This window comes from Salvelinus alpinus, chromosome 5 (assembly GCF_045679555.1).
Source record: "Salvelinus alpinus chromosome 5, SLU_Salpinus.1, whole genome shotgun sequence".
Classification (NCBI taxonomy): Eukaryota; Metazoa; Chordata; class Actinopteri; order Salmoniformes; family Salmonidae; genus Salvelinus; species Salvelinus alpinus.
The window spans coordinates 100,432,145-100,444,488 of NC_092090.1; the positions used below are offsets into that span (position 1 = coordinate 100,432,145).

The 12,344-nt window shown below is 50.6% G+C and overlaps 1 protein-coding gene across 1 annotated transcript; it reads left to right on the plus strand.

Annotated features, from left to right (window-relative positions):
- The first annotated feature begins 7,459 nt into the window (after positions 1-7,459).
- Positions 7,460-12,003, plus strand: LOC139575383 (uncharacterized). The gene is made up of 5 exons (XM_071400297.1): positions 7,460-7,470; positions 8,315-8,742; positions 9,655-9,857; positions 10,015-11,124; positions 11,251-12,003. The coding sequence occupies exons 1-5, from the start codon at positions 7,460-7,462 to the stop codon at positions 12,001-12,003; spliced, it is 2,505 nt and encodes an 834-aa protein (XP_071256398.1).
- Positions 12,004-12,344: the final 341 nt, after the last annotated feature.

Below are 12,344 nucleotides of genomic sequence, written 5' to 3' on the forward strand. Positions count from 1 at the left end.
ACACACACACACACAACACACACACCCAGGTACTGAGAGGCTGAAAGTTCGCAGACTGTCAAACCAGCGCAGTATTTCCTTGTCATCGCTACACGTTGTGACTGACAGGCGCCCCGTCCAATCAATGCATGTCGTTCAATCTAGCGAGGGAGCGTTCTGGAAATATTTTTTTTTCTGACTATCGAATTGAAAAGTAGCCCGCTTAAAATGTGTCTGTAATCGTCTGTTTTAGCCGACAGCCTTGCACTAGTGAAAAACACTGAATTAACCCATTTTTATGGTTACTTTAATAGCTCATTAAAGTTTAATATCAGCCCATATATCAGTGAGTATGTCTGTCTGAACTCTGATGCCTCTGATACAGGGTTGTTCTCTGTTTGTGTGTCTGTCTGACAATGTGGACAATGAAGCATGGCTGACTACCAGAGAAGAACAGTGTCACCCTCCTGTCCAGGGTATTTTTAGCGTGAGGAGTTAAGGTCTACAGTACCAGGGTTTGAATTCTCTAAGCTTGTATGTCTAGTCTGCCTCACTTGGGGGTAGAATGACATGCACTGGAGCATACTGCCCCTTCCTGTCTCTCTCTCTCTCTCCCTCCCTCCCTCTCTCTCTCTCCCTCTCCCTCTCCCTCTCCCTCTCCCTCTCTCTCTCTCTCTCTCTCTCTCTCCCTCCCTCCCTCTCTCCCTCTCCCCCTCTCTCTCTCTCTCTCTCTCTCTCTCTCTCTCTCTCTCTCTCTCTCTCTCTCTCTCTCTCTCTCTCTCTCTCTCTCTCTCCCTCCCTCCCTCCCTCCCTCCCTCCCTCCCTCCCTCCCTCTCTCTCTCCCTCTCTCTCTCTCCCTCTCTCTCTCCCTCTCCCTCCCTCTCTCCCTCCCTCTCTCTCTCTCTCTCCCTCTCTCTCTCTCCCTCCCTCCCTCTCTCCCTCTCCCTCTCTCTCTCTCTCTCTCCTTCTCTCGCTCTCTCTCCCTCTCTCTCTCGCTCTCTCTCGCTCTCTCTCCCATCCGTCCTTTCCTCCCTTCCTCCCTTCTGCACAGACATCTCAAGTGTCTGTTTTGTCTGGTCTCCCCCTCATGTATGGCGTGCTTGGCAGGAATCTCCTGGTTGTCTGGCTGGAGTGTAGAGTACCCTAGCTGGTAAGAGGAAAGGACTCTTTGATGGGGCCCAAGAGAGTTTATTATGTATGCTCCACTAAATAAGGATTTAATTTAGTTAACACACTTCTACAGAGAGAGACCTCTCCAGGCCTCTTCAGTGTTGTCAGACCTGTGAAGGGCTGAAGGAAACGACATGGCGCTCGCTGGAGCGAGGAGTTTACTCTGTGAAAGGGGGAAAAACAGATTTCATTTCTGTCTCCCCTTGTCTGTATTAGTACCAGTCTCCCATTGTCTGTATTAGTACTAGTCTCCCATTGTCTGTATTAGTACTAGTCTCCCAGTGTCTGTATTAATAGTAGTCTCCCATTGTCTGTATTAGTACTAGTCTCCCAGTGTCTGTATTAATAGTAGTCTCCCATTGTCTGTATTAGTACTAGTCTCCCATTGTCTGTATTAGTACTAGTCTCCAATTGTCTGTATTAGTACTAGTCTCCCATTGTCTGTATTAGTACTAGTCTCCCATTGTCTGTATTAGTACTAGTCTCCCATTGTCTGTATTAGTACTAGTCTCCCATTGTCTGTATTAGTACTAGTCTCCCATTGTCTGTATTAGTACTAGTCTCCCATTGTCTGTATTAGTACTAGTCTCCCATTGTCTGTATTAGTACTAGTCTCCCATTGTCTGTATTAGTACTAGTCTCCCATTGTCTGTATTAGTACTAGTCTCCCATTGTCTGTATTAATACTAGTCTCCCATTGTCTGTATTAGTACTAGTCTCCCATTTTCTGTATTAATAGTAGTCTCCCATTGTCTGTATTAGTACTAGTCTCCCATTGTCTGTATTAGTACTAGTCTCCCATTGTCTGTATTAATAGTAGTCTCCCATTGTCTGTATTAATAGTAGTCTCCCATTGTCTGTATTAGTACTAGTCTCCCATTGTCTGTATTAGTACTAGTCTCCCATTGTCTGTATTAATAGTAGTCTCCCATTGTCTGTATTAGTACTGGTCTCCCATTGTCTGTATTAGTACTAGTCTCCCATTGTCTGTATTAGTACTAGTCTCCCATTGTCTGTATTAATACTAGTCTCCCATTGTCTGTATTAGTACTAGTCTCCCATTGTCTGTATTAGTACTAGTCTCCCATTGTCTGTATTAATAGTAGTCACATAGTCAGGCAGGTGGTTGTCGTCTGTCTTCTTGTTTGCAGCTCTTGTCTTTGGCTCTGTGTTGTTGGGCCTTAAATATGGACCTCAAATCAGTCAATTCCAGGTGACATTTTAATATTTTTTATTTGACCTTTATTTAACAAGTCAGTTAAAGATTCGGTGTAGCCTCTCCCTTCCCCTCGGCGTGGGGCTCAGGACCGGGACAGAGGCTGCGTTTATAAGGGGATGTGCCATTAAGAACTAATTCTTATTTACAATGACGGTCTAGGAACAGTGGGTTAACTGCCTTGTTCAGGGGCAGAACACAATATTTTGTACCTTGTCAGCTCGGGGGATTAGATCTAGCAACCTTCCGGTTACTAGTCCAATGCTCTAACCACTAGGTTACCTACAGTACCACATGACTTTATTAAATTATTTACTTTAAAAAAAAATACTACTCCTTCAGGATTTTAGACTAGCTAAATATTTCCGTGTGTATACGTACTTCACCTAGGCTAACCTAGGCCTACCGATACAATATCTGACAATTAGTTGTTTTTATTTGTCCCCTGAATGGCAAACCGGTGTTTTGATACACCTTTGGTCAAGATGGTATCTCAGTAGCAGTCATTGATTTATTTCACCTTTATTTAAGCAGGGAGATCCATTGAGACCAATGTTTCTGTTTTCAAAGGAGCCCTCCATTACAAGATCAGTAGCAATTACACAAAAAAAAGTTATAGAATTTATACATTTATATTTTAAAAAACAAACACACATTCCTCATTGAAGGTCATTGAGTGAATAAATTAACAAACCACTGTTATGATGTCATCGAAAAGCAGATGTGGAACTGACACTCTCTGTCGGCTTGGTAACCCGAACATTAAGACAACTCTTAGCACCAGCTGCTCATCGCCCCCAACCACACATACAAACAGTCACAGCACTAGCTGCCCCTCCCCCAAGCCCAACCACAAACACAGTCACAGCACCAGCTGCCCCCCACCCCCAACCAAACCAAACCCAACCCTTACTAACCAAACCCTTCCTTAACCAACCCTTCCTAACACTACCCATCCCTTCCTAACCCAACCCAACCATTCCTAAACCAAACCGTCCTATCCCAACCCTTCCTAACCCTTCCTAATCCTTCCTAACACAACCATTCCTAAACCAACCCTTCCTATCCCAACCCTTCCTAACCTTTCCTAACCCTTCCTAACACAACCATTCCTAAACCAACCATTCCTAAACCAACCCTTCCTATCACAACCCTTCCTAACCCTTCCTAACACAACCATTCCTAACCCAACCCTACCATTCCTAACCCTACCATTCCTAACCCAACCCTTCCCAAACCAACCCTTCGTAACCCTACCATTCCTAACCCAACACTTCCTAACCCAACCCTTCCTAACCCTTCCTAACTCAACCCAACCCTTCCTAACCCAACCCTTCATAACCTAACCTTACCATTCCTAACCCCAAACCCTTCCCAAACCAACCCTTCCTAACCCAACCATTCCTAAACCAACCCTTCCTAACCCAACCCTTTCCCAACCCTTCCTAAACCAACCCTTCCTAACCCTTCCTATCCCTTCATAACCCAACCCTTCCTTACGTTACCCTTCCAAACCCAGCCCATCCCAACCCTTCCTAATCCAACCCTTTCTAAACCTACCCAACCCTTCTTAACCCAACCCTTCCCAACCCAACCCAACCGTTCCTAAACCAACCCTTCCTAACCCAACCCTACCCAACCCTTCCTAACCCAAACCTTACTAACCCAACCCCTTTCCTAACCTAACCCTTCCTAACTCTACCCAACCCTTCCTAACCCAACCCTTCCTATCGCTTCCAAACCCGACCTTTCTCAACCCTTCCTAACCCAACCCCAACCCTTCCTAACCCAACCCTACCCATACCTTCCTAACCCAACCCATCCTAACCCCTCCTAACCCAACCCATCCTATCCCTTCCCAACCCTTCCTAACCCAACCTTTCCTAACCCAACCCTTCCTAACCCAACCCTTCCTAACCCAACCTTTCCTAACCCAACCCTTCCTAACCCAACCTTTCCTAACCCAACCCTTCCTAACCCAACCCTTCCTAACCCCTCCTAACCCAACCCATCTTATCCCTTCCCAACCCCTCCTAACCCAACCTTTCCTAACCCAACCCTTCCTAACCCAACCCTTCCTAACCCAACCTTTCCTAACCCAACCTTTCCTAACCCAACCCTTCCTAACCCAACCTTTCCTAACCCAACCTTTCCTAACACAACCCTTCCTAACCCAACCCTTCCTAACGTTACCCTTCCAAACCCAACCCATCCCAACCCTTCCCAACCCTTCCTAACCCAACCCAACCCTTCCTAACCCAACCCTTCCTAACGTTACCCTTCCAAACCCAACCCTTCCTAACCCAACCCTTCCTAACGTTACCCTTCCAAACCCAACCCATCCCAACCCTTCCCAACCCTTCCTAACCCAACCCTTCCTAACCCAACCTTTCCTAACCCAACCCTTCCTAACCCAACCTTTCCTAACCCAACCCTTCCTAACCCAACCCTTCCTAACCCCTCCTAACCCATCCCATCCTATCCCTTCCCAACCCCTCCTAACCCAACCTTTCCTAACCCAACCCTTCCTAACCCAACCCTTCCTAACCCAACCTTTCCTAACCCAACCTTTCCTAACCCAACCCTTCCTAACCCAACCTTTCCTAACCCAACCTTTCCTAACACAACCCTTCCTAACCCAACCCTTCCTAACGTTACCCTTCCAAACCCAACCCATCCCAACCCTTCCCAACCCTTCCTAACCCAACCCAACCCTTCCTAACCCAACCCTTCCTAACGTTACCCTTCCAAACCCAACCCTTCCTAACCCAACCCTTCCTAACGTTACCCTTCCAAACCCAACCCATCCCAACCCTTCCCAACCCTTCCTAACCCAACCCTTCCTAACGTTACCCTTCCAAACCCAACCCTTCCCAACCTTTCCTAAACCAACCCTTCCTAACCGAACCCAATAGTTCCTAACCCAACCCAATCCTTCCTAACCCTACCCAACCCTTCCTAACCCAACTCTTCCTAACCCAACTCTTCCTAACCCAACTCTTCCTAACCCAACCCTTCCTAACCCAACCTTTCCTAACCCAATCCTACCCTTCCTAACACTACCCAACCCTTCCTAACCCAACAATTCCTAACCCAACCCTTCCTAACCCAACCCTTCCTAACACAACCATTCCTAACCCATCACTACCCATCTTTTTCTAAACCAACCCTTCCTAACCCCTCACCGGTGGTTTGGCATCAGGGATCTGGTCATATGCACACAGAGCTAAATCAATCAAATCAAATGTGTTTATAATGCCATTTTTACATCAGCAGATGTCACAAAGTGCTTATACAGAAACCCAGCCTAAAGGGGTAGTGTATTCTCAAACAGCATGTCTGTCAAAGGACCTGCCGGGCCTCACAGACCGGGGGCCTGCCGGGCCTCACAGACCAGCCTCCCAACCATAACATCCTGCTAGTAGCCACTCTGTAACCTCTGTTTCGTAGCTGGCCAAACGAAGCTCCTTGTAGGCTTTAGAGTGAAGAACATGTAGGCTACTGGCTTCCCCTCACCGAGGAACAGTAGAGTAGAGGGGGCAGGAAAGACCCAGAGACATTAGAGTGAAGAACATGTAGGCTACTGGCTTCCCCTCACCGAGGAACAGTAGAGTAGAGGGGGCAGGAAAGACCCAGAGACATTAGAGTGAGGACCATGTAGGCTACTGGCTTCCCCTCACCGAGGAACAGTAGAGTAGAGGGGGCAGGAAAGACCCAGAGATATTACAATGTCGTTAATGTCAGAGTTTCCCTTTTTGTTTTGTTTCTCTCCTGGAACTCCTGATTAGATTGGATGATGACACTGGTACATAGAGCAAGGAGTTTTTCCTCAGTTGTTTAGATGGATTATTAAGTCATAATAATGAACTGAGTGTAGTTGTCAGTGCTGTTTCCAGTGTAGTTGTCAGTGTAGTTGTCAGTGCTGTTTTCAGTGCTGTTTTCAGTGCTGTTTTCAGTGTAGTTGTCAGTGCTGTTTTCAGTGCTGTTTTCAGTGCTGTTTTCAGTGCTGTTTTCAGTGTGGTTGTCAGTGCTGTTTTCAGTATGGTTGTCAGTGCTGTTTTCAGTGCTGTTTTCAGTATGGTTGTCAGTGCTGTTTTCAGTGCTGTTTTCAGTGCTGTTTTCAGTGCTGTTTTCAGTGTAGTTGTCAGTGCTGTTTTCAGTGTAGTTGTCATTTGTGTTTTCAGTGTAGTTGTCAGTGGTGTTTTCAGTGTAGTTTTCAGTGCTGTTTTCAGTGTGGTTGTCAGTGCTGTTTTCAGTATGGTTGTCAGTGCTGTTTTCAGTGCTGTTTTCAGTATGGTTGTCAGTGCTGTTTTCAGTGCTGTTTTCAGTGCTGTTTTCAGTGTAGTTGTCAGTGCTGTTTTCAGTGTAGTTGTCAGTGGTGTTTTCAGTGTAGTTGTCAGTGGTGTTTTCAGTGTAGTTGTCAGTGCTGTTTTTAGTGTAGTTGTCAGTGGTGTTTTCAGTGTAGTTGTCAGTGCTGTTTTCAGTGTAGTTGTCAGTGCTGTTTTCAGTGTAGTTGTCAGTGGTGTTTTCAGTGTAGTTGTCAGTGCTGTTTTCAGTGTAGTTGTCAGTGCTGTTTTCAGTGTGGTGTGAGTGCTGTTTTCAGTGTGGTGTGAGTGCTGTTTTCAGTGTGGTGTGAGTGGTGTTTTCAGTGTGGTGTGAGTGGTGTTTTCAGTGTGGTGTGAGTGGTGTTTTCAGTGTGGTGTGAGTGGTGTTTTCAGTGTGGTGTGAGTGGTGTTTTCAGTGTGGTGTGAGTGGTGTTTTCAGTGTAGTTGTCAGTGCTGTTTTCAGTGCTGTTTTCAGTGCTGTTTTCAGTAAATCTTTCACTAAGTGATTCTGCATGCAGTGGAGAAGTCTTAGTTTCTACTTTTTGATGTTCAAGTCCTCTTCTGACTCCTTCTGATTCCTCTCTACCCTCCAGTACGGACTGCTTTTCAAGTCCTCTTCTGACTCCTTCTGATTCCTCTCTACCCTCCAGTACGGACTGCTTTTCAAGTCCTCTTCTGATTCCTCTCTACCCTCCAGTACGGACTGCTCTACTCCCTAACACTCTGTCTTCACAGATTATATTGTGAAGACCGAGGATGGAACTGGAGGATGGAAGAAAGGTAATATTAGGTTTACTGCATGAACACTCAGAATGATAGTACATCGTACGTTTAAGTGGAGCTTTGTACCCAAGTTTTCCTTGAATAATCTTCCATCTCCATCTTTAAACACTTAGCCAGTTCAAATCCACAGGCAGCTAAGCTGTAGGCCTATAAGCTGTAGGTCAATAATTTATAGAGAGAAGGGATCGTTCAGTTGGGGATCAGGACAAACTGACAAGGTGTTTGTAGGAAGAAGGGTAGGGTTGAACAGTTATGGTAACTTTCCCAACATTTCCTCGGGTTTTCCACAAATCCAATTGGGCAAATTCTATATTTTCTGCTTATTCCAGGAATCTCCCAACCAGGGAAATTACCAGAATTTTGCAACCCTACGGAAAAACCCAAATGTTCAGTCACATACACAGCACAGTGGGTTAATTTCTGCTAATTCGATTTAAGTTTGTACTTTTCCCACATTGCCCACCTCAGGAAAAAGGGTGTGACGAGTTAGCTACCTGGTGGTTTCTTGATTGTTTTGCCAGTTTAATTCAGGGGCAACAGAGTAAAACCACAGACCGTCTCTCTCATGTTACCTCCGCTCATCAACAGGCCTTCGTCGAGGAGCAAGGCCCATACACAACCTGCCTGCCTCTAATGTTTGGCTCTGCTGTTATAACAGAACATAGACCGCCTGCCTGCCTCTGCTGTTATGACAGAACATACACAGATTATCTGCCTCTGCTGTTATGACAGAACATACAAACCCTGCCTGCTTCTGCAGCTATGCTCAGTTACAAACAGACTCCCAAACGTTTTTTCACCCCTGGTTGACACTGGAATCTTCCACCCCTGGTCTCTGTAGTATAGCTTTGAGAGGACCTGCTAGTACTCAACATTCAGAAGAGCCGGTCCAGCCAGCCAGCCTCTCGGTGGCCCCACAGCAGTCAGCCAGCCTCGGCAAGCCCACACCCGCAACCCAGCCAGCCACTCGGCAACTCCACACCCCCAGTCTCCCATCAGCTCCACACAACCAGCTCCACACCACCAGCTCCACACCACCAGTCTCTCACCAGCTCCACACCACCAGTCTCCACACCACCAGTCTCCCACCAGCTCCACTCCACCAGTCTCCCACCAGCTCCACACCACCAGCTCCACTCCACCAGTCTCCCACCAGCTCCACTCCACCAGTCTCCCACCAGCTCCACACCACCAGTCTCCCACCAGCTCCACTCTACCAGTCTCCCACCAGCTCCACTCCACCAGTCTCCCACCAGCTCCACTCCACCAGTCTCCCACCAGCTCCACTCCACCAGTCTCCCACCAGCTCCACTCCACCAGTCTCCCACCAGCTCCACACCACCAGTCTCCCACCAGCTCCACTCCACCAGTCTCCCACCAGCTCCACTCCACCAGTCTCCCACCAGCTCCACTCCACCAGTCTCCCACCAGCTCCACACCACCAGTCTCCCACCAGCTCCACTCCACCAGTCTCCCACCAGCTCCACTCCACCAGTCTCCCACCAGCTCCACACCACCAGTCTCCCACCAGCTCCACTCCACCAGTCTCCCACCAGCTCCACTCCACCAGTCTCCCACCAGCTCCACACCACCAGTCTCCCACCAGCTCCACTCCACCAGTCTCCAACCAGCTCCACACAACCAGTCTCCCACCAGCTCCACTCCACCAGTCTCCCACCAGCTCCACACCACCAGTCTCCCACCAGCTCCACTCCACCAGTCTCCCACCAGCTCCACTCCACCAGTCTCCCACCAGCTCCACACCACCAGTCTCCCACCAGCTCCACTCCACCAGTCTCCCACCAGCTCCACACCACCAGCTCCACTCCACCAGTCTCCACTCCACCAGTCTCCACTCCACCAGTCTCCACACCAACAGTCTCCACTCCACCAGTCTCCCACCAGCTCCACACCACCAGTCTCCCACCAGCTCCACTCCACCAGTCTCCCACCAGCTCCACTCCACCAGTCTCCCACCAGCTCCACACCACCAGTCTCCCACCAGCTCCACACCACCAGTCTCCCACCAGCTCCACTCCACCAGTCTCCCACCAGCTCCACTCCACCAGTCTCCCACCAGCTCCACTCCACCAGTCTCCCACCAGCTCCACTCCACCAGTCTCCCACCAGCTCCACTCCACCAGTCTCCCACCAGTCTCCACTCCACCAATCTCCCACCAGCTCCACTCCACCAGTCTCCCACCAGCTCCACATCACCAGTCTCCCACCAGCTACACACCCCCAGTCTCCACTCCACCAGTCTCCACTCCACAAGTCTCCACTCCACCAGTCTCCACTCCACCAGTCTCCACACCAACAGTCTCCACTCCACCAGTCTCCACTACACCAGTCTCCACTCCACAAGCTCCCCTCCACCAGCTCCAGTCCATTCGTCTCCACTCCACCAGTCTCCACTCCACCAATCTTCACTCCACCAGTCTCCACTCCACCAGTCTCCACTCCACAAGCTCCCCTCCACCAGCTCCAGTCCATTAATCTCCACTCCACCAGTCTCCACTCCACCAATCTCCACTCCACCAGTCTCCACTCCACCAGTCTCCACTCCACAAGCTCCCCTCCACCAGCTCCAGTCCATTCGTCTCCACTCCACCAGTCTCCACTCCACCAATCTTCACTCCACCAGTCTCCACTCCACCAGTCTCCACTCCACAAGCTCCCCTCCACCAGCTCCACACCACCAGCTCCACACAACCAGCTCCACTCCACCAGCTCCACTCCACCAGTCTCCCACCAGCTACACACCACCAGCTACACACCACCAGCTACACACCACCAGCTACACACCACCAGCTCCACTCCACCAGTCTCCCACCAGCTCCACTCCACCAGTCTCCCACCAACTCCACTCCACCAGTCTCCCACCAGCTCCACACCACCAGCTCCACTCCACCAGTCTCCCACCAGCTCCACATCACCAGTCTCCCACCAGCTAAACACCACCAGCTCCACACCACCAGCTACACACCACCAGCTCCACACCACCAGCTACACACCACCAGCTACACACCACCAGCTACACACCACCAGCTCCACTCCACCAGCTACACACCACCAGTCTCCCACCAGCTCCACACAACCAGCTCCACTACACCAGTCTCCCACCAGCTCCACACAACCAGCTCCACTCCACCAGTCTCCCACCAGCTCCACTCCACCAGTCTCCCACCAGCACCACACCACCAGCTACACACCACCAGCTACACACCACCAGTCTCCCACCAGCTCCACACCACCAGCTCCACTCCACCAGTCTCCCACCAGCTCCACTCCACCAGTCTCCCACCAGCTCCACACCACCAGCTACACACAACCAGCTACACACCACCAGCTCCACTCCACCAGTCTCCCACCAGCTCCACTCCACCAGTCTCCCACCAGCTACACACCACCAGCTCCACACCACCAGCTACACACCACCAGCTCCACACCACCAGCTCCACACCACCAGCTCCACTCCACCAGTCTCCCACCAGCTCCACACAACCAGCTCCACAGCACCTAGCTCCACACCACCAGTCTCTCACCAGCTCCACACCACCAGTCTCCACTCCACCAGTCTCCAACCAGCTCCACACAACCAGTCTCCCACCAGCTCCACTCCACCAGTCTCCCACCAGCTCCACACCACCAGTCTCCCACCAGCTCCACTCCACCAGTCTCCCACCAGCTCCACTCCACCAGTCTCCCACCAGCTCCACACCACCAGTCTCCCACCAGCTCCACTCCACCAGTCTCCCACCAGCTCCACTCCACCAGTCTCCCACCAGCTCCACTCCACCAGTCTCCCACCAGCTCCACACCACCAGTCTCCCACCAGCTACACTCCACCAGTCTCCACTCCACCAGTCTCCACTCCACCAGTCTCCACACCAACAGTCTCCACTCCACCAGTCTCCACTACACCAGTCTCCACTCCACCAGTCTCCACTCCACAAGCTCCCCTCCACCAGCTCCAGTCCATTCGTCTCCACTCCACCAGTCTCCACTCCACCAGTCTCCACTCCACCAGTCTCCACTCCACAAGCTCCCCTCCACCAGCTCCAGTCCATTCGTCTCCACTCCACCAGTCTCCACTCCACCAGTCTCCACTCCACCAGTCTCCACTCCACCAGTCTCCACTCCACCAGTCTCCACTCCACCAGTCTCCACTCCACCAGTCTCCACTCCACCAGCTCCCCTCCACCAGCTCCAGTCCATTCGTCTCCATTCCACCAGCCTCCACTCCACCAGCCTCCACTCCACCAGTCTCCACTCCACCAGTCTCCACTCCACCAGCTCCCCTCCACCAGCTCCAGTCCATTCGTCTCCACTCCACCAGCCTCCACTCCACCAGCCTCCACTCCACCAGTCTCCCCTCCACCAGTCTCCACTCCACAAGCTCCCCTCCACCAGCTCAAGTCCATTCGTCTCCACTCCACCAGCCTCCACTCCACCAGTCTCCACTCCACCAGTCTCCACTCCACCATTCTCCCAATGGCTCTTTATCCTCCAAGTAGCATTGACCTCTAAGGTGTCAGAAATATGGACACGCTTTCAGATGACGGAGACTTTGTCAGTCCTTCCTTTCTCCTTGGCCCCTCTCTTAAGCCTGCATGGGACTCTTGTCTGCTCTGTCTGCAGAGTAAGGTATTGTAGGAGGCTGTGAATAGTAGGTGTCAAACTTCATAGTTCTCATTTTGCTTCCTGTACATGCCAGAAGAAAAGTGCTCTCCGTGCTGGTTTTCCCTTTGTGCCGGGCGCTCTCTAGTCATCCTGGGAACAGACCACATTCCAGCCACAATCAGACTCTTTGTGCCTGAGGCATTGTACCCTTCTCTGTTATGCCGACAGCCCTCCTAGCTTCTTTACTA